Source organism: Trichomycterus rosablanca, chromosome 20 (assembly GCF_030014385.1).
Source record: "Trichomycterus rosablanca isolate fTriRos1 chromosome 20, fTriRos1.hap1, whole genome shotgun sequence".
Lineage (NCBI taxonomy): Eukaryota > Metazoa > Chordata > Actinopteri > Siluriformes > Trichomycteridae > Trichomycterus > Trichomycterus rosablanca.
This window is the reverse complement of record NC_086007.1, coordinates 1,365,678-1,378,709: the sequence shown is the minus strand read 5'-3', so window position 1 is coordinate 1,378,709 and position 13,032 is coordinate 1,365,678. Positions and strand designations below refer to the sequence as shown.

At 42.3% G+C, this 13,032-nt stretch overlaps 2 protein-coding genes and 1 long non-coding RNA gene across 6 annotated transcripts in view; 2 read left to right on the top strand and 1 right to left on the bottom strand.

The window, feature by feature from the left end:
- Positions 1 to 213: 213 nt before the first annotated feature.
- On the bottom strand, positions 214 to 7,205 carry agxtb (alanine--glyoxylate and serine--pyruvate aminotransferase b). The gene is made up of 11 exons (XM_063016237.1): positions 6,914 to 7,205; positions 5,466 to 5,658; positions 5,287 to 5,351; positions 5,088 to 5,188; positions 3,554 to 3,624; positions 3,356 to 3,440; positions 2,610 to 2,708; positions 2,447 to 2,516; positions 2,183 to 2,278; positions 1,898 to 2,026; positions 214 to 1,349 (listed from the first exon to the last, which is right to left on the bottom strand). Exons 1-11 carry the CDS (start codon positions 7,166 to 7,168, stop codon positions 1,242 to 1,244), a joined length of 1,272 nt encoding a protein of 423 aa, XP_062872307.1. The 5' UTR covers positions 7,169 to 7,205; the 3' UTR covers positions 214 to 1,241.
- A 4-nt stretch (positions 7,206 to 7,209) lies between these two features.
- LOC134334068 (uncharacterized) lies at positions 7,210 to 8,407 on the top strand. The gene is made up of 2 exons (XR_010015454.1): positions 7,210 to 7,415; positions 8,214 to 8,407. It is a non-coding gene; the product is annotated as an uncharacterized LOC134334068 (long non-coding RNA).
- Positions 8,408 to 11,693: 3,286 nt separating this feature from the next.
- kif1ab (kinesin family member 1Ab) overlaps positions 11,694 to 13,032 on the top strand; it is a 37,657-nt gene continuing 36,318 nt past the window's right edge. For 2 of the 4 annotated variants that reach the window (XM_063016843.1, XM_063016845.1), the window contains exon 1: positions 11,696 to 12,358. The gene's annotated coding sequence lies outside the window, so the exon portion shown is untranslated. Of the gene's footprint in view, positions 12,359 to 13,032 lie in introns of all 4 variants that reach the window. The other 2 variants (XM_063016844.1, XM_063016842.1) reach the window with 2 other exon arrangements.

Here is a 13,032-nt window from a genome sequence, read left to right as displayed (position 1 = left end):
AATGCTGGCGCACAACTGTTTATTTGCTGAATTTAGCTTTTCTCTCTCTCTCTCTATTACTATTATTATTTTACTTCACTATTTAATACTATTTAAACTAAACAGATTGTTAAACCTATGTTCAATTTTGGTCTTGTTTAATCTAAACATTACTGGTTTCTTTTGACATTTAGTGAAACAGAGCACAACAAATTAAACACAGAAACAAAAATATGCATTTTCATTTTTAATAATACTTACAGAGCAAGGAAGGAATCAAACACAAGTAAATACAACACAACACTGAACTGATCATATTTATGTAGGTGCAGATTTTACTGAAGGGCTTTAAACAACTGATCAGTGATAAGCAGAGTGAAGAAGCACTAGGCGTGCACACAGTGGATTGATTAAATGATCAATAATATATATGGACAAAAGTATTGGGACATCCCTTCTAATCACGTGTTTTAGCTACAAGAATTGCTAACAGGTGTAATAAATCATTTAAATAAAGGAAACGATTTGCTTCCAACTTTGCAACAACAGCTACTGACTGTGCTTCTGTGCACAAAGCAAGTTCTATAAAGCTCGGTTTAAAGAAGCTCCAGTGTCCTGCACAGAGCCCTGAGCTCAGCCCCACTCAACAGCTCTGGAATGAACCAGAACACCAACATCAGTGACCAGCTATACAAATGCTGTTATCCTTTGGCTGAATGGGCACAAATTCCCACAGACATAGAACATGGAACATTGCGTACCCTTCATTTTTTCAAGTCCTGGAAATGTCCCTTGTTTATTATGCTCTTTTTATCTGAACTGTGTATATTGTGTTGTTTGCACTTGTGTTCTGTTGTGTTCTGGTCCTGGAGGAATGTGGTTTCATTTCAATATGTACTTCTTGTACTGCACATAGCTGTAATGACAACAAAGCCTCTTGAATTTAAGCTGTAGGTCCAAATACTAGGACTGATGGTGCTAGATAGTGTTAAACCCTTAACTCATGACTGCACAGATGGGGGTTTAGAATTATTTTTACCAGTGTTCATTATAATATATTTCTAACAAAGCATATGTGCTATTTATTGTATGTGTGTGTGTGTCAGTGTGTAGTAAAAGTTGCTTCATGTTCTCAGTTAAATAAGTACACACAAGTTTAAAGTCCATCCATACAGATGTTGTGATATAAGGGTTGCAGACTTTGTGCTGAGGGAGGAGACGTCTGATGATGGTGATGATGATGATGATGATGATGTGAATCTCTAGGCTTTGTGTTTTTTGCAGTTTTTCAGAGCGTCCTCCAAGGCTGCCAGAGCTTTATCAGCGTTAAACTTGCTGCAGTTGTAGCCCATCAGTCCCACTCTCATCACCTAACACATGAACACATCAACCAAGTCATTTCTTCTGAAATACACTATATGAACAAAAGTATTGGGACACACCTCCTAATCACCTAATTACTCTTGTTTAACATGGGTGCCTGACCTCACATGTGTTCTTTTAATTGAAGAGGTATAAATTTCCACAGACATACTAACACCAAATCTTGTGGTCAGCCTTCCGAAAAGAGTAAATGACCTTGGTTTTGTAATAGGGTGCACATGGAAAACTAGCATACGCCTCTTCTGACATGTAGACAGCAGCATATTTTTACAGAGAGCCTCATCACGTATGAGGGGCCATGCTACTCTCTCCTTGCATTGACCAGACAGCACTAGCCACTGTTGCAAAGCCAAGGCGGTTCCCGCCCATCCGGCAACAGTAATCAATAGATTGTGTAGTGTGTGAAACTTAACGATTGATTATGTAGTGTGCACTACCTTGTGATCAGAAAAATAACAAGTGACTGAGTAGCTAAATATAAGGTACAGTAGGTGTGTTGGGTGCAATGCATTTTGCTGAAACAGTTAGTCCTTACCATGCCGATCGAAGGTCCCAGTCCTCCAGTCATCTCCATTTGATGGTGCTTCATTATGTACGTCAGCAGCTGCCTCCATTCGTACCTGTCAGGGATGGCGATGGTGGTGACCGAAGGCAGCCTCAGATCCTTAAACAAAACAAGCATGTGCACTGCAGTTCGTAAAAGTTTCAATATGCAGGTTTTCCACCTATCCATCCAGCCATCCATCCATCCATCCATCCATCCATTTATCTAAGTGCTCCTCAGTGCTGCTGTAATCATGATGACGTGTTGAGTTCTCACCTTTTCTTTGATGAAGAGTTTAAGGCCCAGATCTTCTAAGCCCTTCCACAAATACTCTGCTACCTCTCTGTGGTGTCTCCACGAGTCTTCCAGACCCTGGATAAGATCAGATAGCATTTTCAACCTCTCTCAGAACTCTATACTGTTTTCATTCATCCATTGTCAGTTTTACCACCGCTTAACATGCATGGATGTCCCATACAAGTGCATAAACCTTTAACCTCAGATATAACTGACTGTACAGAGAAATAATCCACATCTCACCTTCTCAGCGAGGATGGCAAGACTCTCTCGGAGGCAGAAGAACCCAGATACAGGCCCGGTGTGGTGATAGCTACAATACAAACCAAAATACAGTATGGATGTGCAGTTCTTCTGGTCTGAATTGAATCATTCTGTGTTCAGAAGTGAATGTGGTGTTGCTCACTCTCGCGCAGGTTTGCCGTCATTCCCCCAGTAGTTGGACAGGTGAGTCATGTCCAGCAGGTAGGACACTGGCTTCGTCTTCCTGTTAAACATCTTCTGGCTGCACAAGACATTTAGCACTTCTTAATGTACAAAACTGGCAAAACTTTTTTTCTTCAATATAAGACAAAAATAGAAATAAATAATAGCACAGGCCTCACTGCAACATAGGTCCTGGTTACATGGATTTGATTCTAACTACCAGTCAGTGTTTGTGCAGAGTTTGGTATGTTTGTTTGCATCTCCCATAAACATGACTGGATGTGGTTTGGCTTTTCTAAACTATTTCTAGGTGTGAGTAAATGAGAATGTGTAAGTGTGAGCTGCCCTGTAGTGTATTCTTGACTTGGGCTTAGTGTTTGTAGTTAGAGTGAAAACCACTGTGACCCTGACCAGGATGAAATGAATAAAAAGAATGTTTCTTTAATTCAGTAGACTGGAACCAGGTAAGAATGTGCAGTTGTATCATGGTCAGAGCTTTGGCTCTTGGCATTAGGATGCCAACCCACAGTATCGCTTACTCAACCACTTTTGCATGTTTGGGCAATTGAGAGACACCGGAAGAACATGTACAACTCCTCAGTGAGGAAAGCTTTAAACTTTGGTCCTATAAGCTCACAATGTGTGGCCCCCACACTACTTACTCCACCACTGTGCCATATTGATTGATTCTGCATGTCACATTCCCAAATATACAAGAGTACTTACCATGCTCTCTCATTAAATGAAATGGGTGCTGTTCCTGGAGGGGCGTTTAAAGCTTTCTGTGAGCCCGTGTACAAAATATCAATTTCTTTAAAGGGAAAAAAGAGAAATACACGCTTTGGGTCATAACGTATACATAGCACTATAAAGTTTATTTCCTTATTATATATTATTATTTTGTATTATATATTGTATGCTTACTCTGTTTGTCCATGAAAATAGGTGCAGCACCTAGAGATGCCACTGTGTCCACCAAAAACAGACTGTTGTACCTGCAATCACAAAAACACAGGGCAGCACATGATGGGTCTCCCTTCTTATTCGGAATTAAAACGCACATTTAATTAATTGTTTATAATGTAACTTATAAAGACAGAAACTTTTAAAAGTCAGGATAAATGTCTTACCGCCCCCCACAAAACCCAAACAAATACCCATAACAAAACCAAACAGTGAAAGAAGCGAAAACAACCCTACAGAACAAAGAGCCGATTCTAAGCCTAAAGAGTCGACTCTCTTAGTGATCCAAAAACGATACACTTGTGAGCTGAACCGATTGATTTGAATTGAACCGACGACACACTGAAAAGAGCCGACTTTCTTTTTTTTTTTGATAAACTGCACCGTTTGATAAAACTCACTAAACGAGCCAAATCTCAAGCGTAATTAATATAAGTCAATAAAAATGTCGAGTTTAATTGGTAGCGATTAGTATGACAAAAACAGTTTGAGTGAATTTATATGATTCACTATAAAGAGTCTGACGGCTCTGTATGAGCAGCAGCGCGAGCTCCTTTCGATTATTTGAATCTCAGTGAGAGCTCGAGCGAGTAACGGTCATTTCTGTTGACGTTCACTTCGCTTATAGCTCAGAACTTTACCTCAGAATCAGGTAACATTTTATTTCAGTAAATATTGTGTTATGTTACTTAAATATGTTCTATACTTTGTTTGTTTAAAAGTATTTCGTGATAAAAGTGAAGTGGTGTAATTTTAAATGATCATTTAGGGGGAAAAAACGTTCTTCTTTGGAGGAAGGTCTCAAGGTCACTGGTTCAGACCCCAACACCTTAAAGATGCCAGTCAAGGTCAAATGAGCAAGACATTTAACTCCTAATTTCTAGCTTTACATTCAGTAATAATTGTAAGTCATTTGTATACAACATCTCCTTAATTAACATCATAATTCAATACAGTACAATAACTATGTCAAGTTTTGTATTAATAAAAGTAATATTGTGCTGCCTTACAGCAGCGAAAACACATGTATTTGCTTCATTGGCTTGAATGTACTTCATTTAAATCTCAATAAAATTAACTGTGACCCTACTATCTATGGTAATAATGATCTAACAATACTTATGAATGTTAACATTGGTATCATTCACATTTATCTTTCCTATGTTAATGAATAAATAAGGGAATTTGGCCCCTGTGTCACATCACATGTATACCCCTATGTATCGGAAAGCCATGGATGACTGTGTAGGAGTTTCTGAACACTTAAAAAGTAAATATAAATAGGAAAATGTTTCCGCCATTCAGAATCTACAGTATATTATCGCCTAAATCAGTTGTTTGAATGAACAATTCCACTCTCAGACTTAGTTTAATACCTCCTAACTGAATCTGATACTGTCTGGTGTGTGAAGAAAGAAACAGATTCAGCTTCATGATGTTAATAGATTAAGCATTTACAAATTAAACATTTACACAAGTGCGTTTTGTTTCTTACTTGCGGCAGATGTCTCCAATGCCGTCTACAGGGTGTGCCAGACCAGCCGAGGATTCTCCGTGTGTGAGGAAGAAGAGAACTGGCCTGTGTTTGGAGATCGCCTGTGGAAGGTAGTACGCCATTATAAACCAGTAAACACACAACAAAAATCTAGACTAAGCTTTTTGTTCCTGTTACTTCTTTCTAACTGAAACTTTACCTTTTCAATTTCTTCATTTGTGAAGTATCCACCGGGTGCTTTTACCAGGGTGTGAACGTTGGCGCCTGCACAAGTTTAGACAAATAAATCAGTACTTGTTTTAACAAAATGTATTGTTACTATTATGTATTTTTTAATTGTGTATTTGTTTCTGTAAATTCAAAGTGTAATAGCCTTACCGATCCTCTCAGCTATTTCGGCGACCCGCTCTCCCCAGACCCCGTTTATAGCCACCAGTACGCTTTCCCCTGGTTCAACTGTGTTAAACACCGCACACTCCATCGCCGTGTGACCAGAGCCGCTCATCGCCAGCGTCATCGGGTTGGTGGTCTGGAAGGCGTACCGGATCCCCTCCTTAATGTCATTCATGATCTACAACAGAAACAAACAGTGTGGTTAAACCCCGGTATAGGGATCTGTACACTCGGCTTACACACACTCCTGATGGATGTCTGCGTCATGGTGCTCATGGGATTGTTGTGATCAGTGCAGTTGTTCTTTTTGCGTCTCTTGTATTGAATCTGGACAATTCTATTCTCTGTTTCAATAAGAAGAGACAAAAACCATCAGTGATGGAAATGGATCCAATTCAGCCTACATTAAAAAGAACCAGGTACAAAATAAACCATGTACCAGTCATTTTATCACAAATAATTCACTAGTTTATCATGAGTCTAAGTCCTTAACTGCCATTCTGAAAACATGTAAGCAGAACTGGCTACCTACAGACTAAATGGCCAAAAATATGTGTACACCCGATCGTTCACTTGTTGGATATCCCAATCCAAAACCAAAGGCATCAGCTTGGAGCTTCCTCCACCCCCCTTGTGTCTATATTTGCAATATTAGAGTGAAGTTTGTCTACTACTGGCTATATTTAGAATATATATTTAGTGAATCTGTGGGAATTTGTGCCTGTTTAGTCAAAAAAGCAAATGTGATGTCGTAACAAAGGTGTTCCGCCACTCCAGTGTGCTTATATAATGTACTTGTTCCTAAAATGATAATAGAATAAAATAGTTTATTATTTAAATATATGTTTGGTTGAGAAACAAGGACTTTCCTTCTCAAAACAAAAAGCAAATGTACAGTATTACAATTAAATAAAAAAGATAGCTTTATATGCTCTTTTGACTCCTGCTTTTTAATTCTTTTAGCTTAAAATAAATTATATGAAAGAAACTATAAGCTTGCAGCAACAGTTTGGGGAAGGTCCTTTGCTGGACCAGTACGATTGTATCACTTTGCACAAAGCAATTTCTATAAAGACATGAAGAAAAGCTCAGTTTAAAGAAACTCCAGTGTTCTGCACAGAGCCCTGACCTCAGTCCCATTGTACAGCTCTGGAATAAACTGGAACAATGTCATGAATAGGCACAAATTCCAACAGACATACTTCAAAGTCTTGTAAGAAGCCTCACAAAAGAGTGGCTGTTATTCTAGCTAGAAAGATAAAGGTCATAGTGGTCACTTTTAAAATTGGATGTCCAAAAACCAGAAATGTTTATCATAATAATCATATTTATCATTGCAGGTGGATCCCACTGGTCCCCTTACAACCACCACACAGCCCTGGAACCCTGGACCTGGGTATCATACACATCAAACGGTTTCCATCCACTCTTACCTGGTAGGTTTCAGGGTGCATGTGCCCGACGATGGGTCTACCTCCCGCAGCCAACACGCGTGGTGGTACATTGCTGGGTCCGGGTCCAAAAAGGTACCGGAAGGGCACCTCGAGCGGACGCAGCATGCACGCTGGGGGTGGCACACGTAGAGAAGACGACGACATGCTCCTGCACAGGACGGAGCAGCACTCCAGAGCTGCGGCGTGCTGGCCCAGGAGGCGCGTACCCCTGCTGATGGTGCCCATCGGCAACATGGTGCAAACCTGCTTGCTTACTTGCTTGGACTGAAGTGAGTCTGAACTTTTGGCAAATATTTAAAAGCAAACAGGTCTTTGACCCCTGGGGTGCCGAGGGTCAGTCATGCGTCACTGCACGGTTCCTCCCCGTCTTCCACCCACCGATGCCGTCCAAACATTGGAAAAGTGATAAGCTGCATAGGATGAGCTGGAGGCGTGCACATGTGCTGCTGAAGAGTTGCACTGTGTTCATGCCAGCAGTGAGGTTTGTCGTGTGGGTTCAGTACAATTACAGTTACAGTAAATGATCCAAAGCTTGTGGACATCCAATTCTAGTTCATCGGAAGGTCACTGGTTCAAGCCTTACCATTGTTGGTTGCCACTGTTGGGCCCTGGAAAAAGGCCCTTAACCCTAAGTTGGTTAGTTGCATTCAATTTCAGCCACAACCATAACTTCTAGTATTTATTTCAGTCACGTTGGGGTTACGTACCAAAGGCTTGGCTCACAGTCAGCATTCCAGTTCATCCCAAAAAATGTTGAACAGGGTTGCTGTCAGGGTCTGTGCAGGTCAGTCCATTATTTATGCATGACAATTTATGCACCAAGGGCGTCAAGAACTGGGTGATTGTCACTGGATTAGGTCACATAATTAAACATTCATTCATTTATTAATTCATTTAATTCATTCAGTGACTGTTTTACCATTGCTTTATCCTGGTCAGGGTCTCAGTGGGTCTGATTTATCGGGTGAAAGGCAGGAATCCCCAGACACTCCATCACAGACACACAATTGAACCAAAATATTTAGTATTACATTTATGTTTTACCTTTTAGGTGCTTTTATCCTAATCGACTGAACGCAATGTAAACAATTGAGTGTTAAGGGCCTTGCTCAGGAGCCCAACAGTGGCAACTTGCTGGTGGTGGGGCTTGAACTGGTAACCTTCTGATTAATAGTCCAGTGCTACTGAACTAAAACTGCCTTCGATGAAATTAAGATGAGTAAGCATGTACTGAAAGGCTGCGCACTCATATTGATTTTTCTTTGTTTACTGCCTCCAGAGAGGAGTTTACCCCTTCTGAGGGAACCGATTGGCCGACGAGGATGTTCACGCGAACACACACACACACACACACACAGACTTTAAGCTTCCATTCATTCAAAACAACGTGCAGCAGCGTTAATACGTAACTGTGTTTTTAGGATAAAGAGTGTTTGCATTAGTCTTTTTCCAAAAATAAAAACTCTAACGTCAGTGAGAATTTTGGATCTAAACTCTTTCAGGCAGCAGCATAGAGGATCTACGATTTAAATCTATGGTTTAAAACCTTGTTATATTGACAGGTGAGGTCAGTGTTTACCACAATTATCTGTGGAGCCATTTGGAAAATTAAGTATTGAAGTGATGATACCTCACAATGCTCCCGCTTGGGGGCGCCAGAGCAGATAATTCGTCCACAAGTTTATTTTGGCATTGTATTTACATTTACATTTACATTTTTGGCATTTAGCAGACGCTTTTATCCAAAGCGACTTACAGTTATCACTGAACACAAGGGCCTTGCTCAGGGGCCCAACAGTGGCAACTTGGTGGTGGTGGGGCTTGAACCGGCAATCTTTTGATTACTAGTCCAGTACCTTAACCACTGAGCTATCACTGCCCTGTTTTTACGCTGGACGCCTTTCCTGACCCAACCCTCCGTTTTTATCCGGGCTTGGGACCTACACTGAGGGTGCACTGATATGGGTCCTTAGTGGTTTGTGAGCCCAGCCTGATATTCAACCTCCAGAACTTATGCAGTGATGTTACTAGCAGCGTGCCTCCTACTGTTACGCCTTACCAGCTTAACATCAAGTACATCTATAGAAGTATAGATGGTAGTACAATACAAGCAACATAAACCTTTTGTTATCTGACTTATACCCTTATTGGGATTCTGATACGGTATGGAAAATGCAAAACAAACGAACGAAGAAAAAAACCCTCAGAATTTTATGACAACAACAACCCTGTACTTTTGCACACCCCAGTACTGTTGACGTGTTTGCAGAAAGAACAGTACAAAATGTTGTGATACAAGAAATGAGAAGGAACGGTGACATGGTGACACAGTGTTTAATGCTTAACCGTCCCAACATTTTTGCAATGACCAGACAAAACATGACATGTCTCGTGTTCATACTGTCTGCAATCAAATAGAAGTCAAGCTCAAAGTCTTATTTGTATTTTTTATTTTTGCATTTTCCGTACCGTCCCAACTTGACATTTATAGCGATTTCATAGTTTCATAACTGTTCTTTCAGAAACGATGCTCTGACCACAGTGTGTATTGCACCACGGTCAAACCTTGACTCTGTGTCACAATCTGCATAGTGTGTGATGTCAGAACATTGACTTTGGAAGAAACTACATGGTCACTTGTGAATCATTTTAACCCGTTAATGCAGCCAGAATGTTTTTTTTAATGTTGGATTAATTCCAAGCATACAGTGACCATGAATACGAGCGAAGAGGCGTGTAGTGTAGTGCGCTGGTTTTAAGTATTTAGTGTAAGTTATTCTGTCCATGTGCTCTTCTCTAGAACATGGACTTCAGCCTGCTCTACTGCAGTCAATAATTACTCGGATTAGTAAATAAGTCAGGCCAGGTTGTTTGTCCGTGTGTGGCCTTTGCACCTTGGTGGGGAGCAACTCCTACTTTTCCACTTTTCTAAAGAAAAAGGGCTGATTGGAGGTCACAGGTGTCTCCGGGTCAACAAGAAATTTTCTTACATGTGATTGTTTATATTGCTGGCCTTAATGTGGATGATTTTTCTCTATAAGTCAGTCAAATGTAAATAATTGCTTTTTCACAATCTTTTAGTGAAATGTAAATGCTCGGGTTGCACAGCGCTAAAGGGCCTTGCCTAAACCGAATGAGAAGGGGTATCCCAATACTTTTGTCCATATAGTGTGATTTTTGCAGCACAATGTGGCATCTGCTGAGGACCCTGGGGATTTGGGTCAAGGTGTGTCAGGAGTTTGGTACGTTCTCTCAGTGTCTGCGTGGTTTTATTGGGTCACTACAGTTTTCTTCTACCTCCTAAAACATGCAGGAGGTGAATTGGCTGCTCTAAATTGCTTTGAGGTGTGAGAATGTGTGTCTGCCTGGTGGCCGGTTTACCCAGTAAACCCTGACCAGATGAAAGTGGTTAGTACAGAGAAATATGTTGAATAGATGTGACGTATTGTTGCGTTTTAGTGGTTACTGTATATAGTGTAGTAGTTGCAGCCACTAGATGGCGTCGTTCTGCAGAATTCATGTCATTCGTTTTACTGTCACTGCACTTTTACCACACAGCTTCAGGGTTCTAAGAATATGGGTTCAAACTTAATCGCTACAGCGGATCATCCCGGTCTGCATACCTGACTGATGCCAGATGCCCTTCCTGGCTTGGGGCCGGCACTGAGAGCCCAATGGCTTTGGCTCTTCGCCTCACCAGATATAGCCAGTGATGTCTGTGTAGATGCTCGACTGCCCCAGAGCACCACTGAGATCTGAGGTTTAGAATCTCAGCAGTGCTATCATCCTGTCTAGTCGGCCAGCTTGTTATCCCTTTTCTAGTGCACTGATTAGACGTAATATTTATTAGGGAAGGTCTCGGTTTGAGATGCTCCTTGTTTTATTCGCTCAGTTTCTTTGATCTTTGCTTTCATGTCGAACGCTTCATCAGATCCAAACTGACGTTAATCCTGTTACTGGAAGATTTGATTTCCATCCAGCGCGCCCGACGCGCTCACAGCTGAGGGCGACTGCTCTCCACAAAGGCTCTATTCACCGTATTCACTCAGGACATGCAATGCATGCTGGGTATCTGGGATTTTGTTTTGCTTCGTTTGCTTTTGTAGTATTTGGACACCTGACCACAAGCTTGTCGGACGTCCCGATTCAAAAACAAGGTATTAAAATGTTGATCTCTTCTGAGAAGGCTTCTCTCTCTATTTTCTCCCCTAATTTAGTCGTGTCCAAATACCCTGATTGGATCCTCCACTGATTCAACCCTCCACCGCTGACTGAGGACGCCTCTCAACTGACACGCCCCCTCCGACACGTGCTCAGTACACACTGCATTTTTCACCCGCACGAGTCGAGTTCATATATACCAATCAGCACTGTGCACAGAGAGCCACACCCTGATCAGCATTATTCCTCAACCCTGTGCAGGCTCCATCAATCAGCCAGCAGGGGTCGTGATCCGACTTGCCCCTAATCCTATGAACAACAGACAGTCGTTGTTCATGCAGCCGCCCAGCCCAGCCGGATGGCAGAGCTGAGATTCGATACGTTGTACTCGAAAGCCCAGCTCTGGCGTGCTAGCGTGTTTTACCGCTGCGCCACTCGAGCGGCCTTTTCACGAGACTTTGAAGTGTGTCTGTGAGAATTTGTGCCCATTCACTCAAAACGTGACAGCATTTGTTCCAATTCAGTCCAGAGCTGTTGAGAGAGGCCGAGGTGCACTGGAGGACACTGAAGTTTCTTAAACTCGAGCTATTATTCATGTCTTTATAGAGCTCGCTCATGCTGGAACAGGAAAGGGCCTTCCCTAGACTGTTGTCGCAAAGTCGTATAGACACAGTGACATCACTCTTTGTCTTTGCTTGTTAATAGTTTTCAGCAGAAGTGCTGAACAGCCTTTTTAACTCACGCTTTCTTTAAAGGAGACTATTGTCTAATCCCCCCCTCCCAAATCCACCCCTCTCTATCATTCTCTTTCTCTCGCTCTTCCTCTCCCCCCACCTCTCTCTCTCTCTCTCCTCCATCCCCCTCCTTTCTCCATCCTCTCGCTGCCCCCGCCTCCTTCTCCTCCTCTCTCTCGGTGATGCTGGACTCCCTCACTGATGACGTCACCGGCCTCAGCATCCTCGGCAGCAGCATCACAGCCATTTTGTGCAGCACAGAAAAACACTCGCTCTCCCTCCTCCCTTTTTCTCTTCCTGCGCCCACCCAAGTCCTGACGCACCAGCGGGTACCAGGCCCCTGCAAACCCATCAACACACACACACACACACACACACACACACACACACACATAGAGTGTGACGCCGAGGCTGAAGGCTGATGAGCTGATCGAGAGAGAGGCTGAGGAGAAAAAAACAACACGGGCGGCAGCCTGGATGGAAATAACGTCCACTGCCGAACGGCTCTCTAGGACTTCGCAGTGATCGGGTAAGTCCAGTTGGCATTGGAGGGATTCAAAATGTGATGATTTTGTCGAGGTGGTTGGTGTTACCAGCACTGTTGGTGGGTGTCGTTCTTCTCCAGTAGGCCTTACACGAGCAGCTGGCATCCCAGAAGATCGAGGATTGAATAGGAAATAACGTACATCACAGTAAAACCATGACTAAATCTGATTTGTTAGGCATCTGGTGTAAAAAGGAAGCGAGACATATGAACTGAATGAAATGTGTGTATTGGGATGAAGACTGTGACGTTCAGACATCGTAATTAAAGAGCAGATTTAATTAATTACAGGCTCATTCACATATTTAAGATCATTTCCTTTTTTAAATGTGATTCTGTCTGAAGATGGATCAGTGTTATGATGCTGATCCACCATGCCAGAGATGCGCCGTGTCCTCCTGGGTGAGGCCGGTGGCATCCGTTCAGTGCAAAATGGCCGACACTGTTTACATTCCTGAATGTAATTATCTGTCACTAAGGATAAATGAAATACTGCACCAGTTTATATCGGCGTCACCGTGACGCATTGTGTGGAGTTCGATTATTATTAAATAGCTATCGGCCGATAGACGTCTGCATACAGACATGATTGGTTATGTCTAAGGTGGACTGGTGTGGCCCAGGCCCTGTGATGGACTGCTACCCTGTCCGGGATGAAA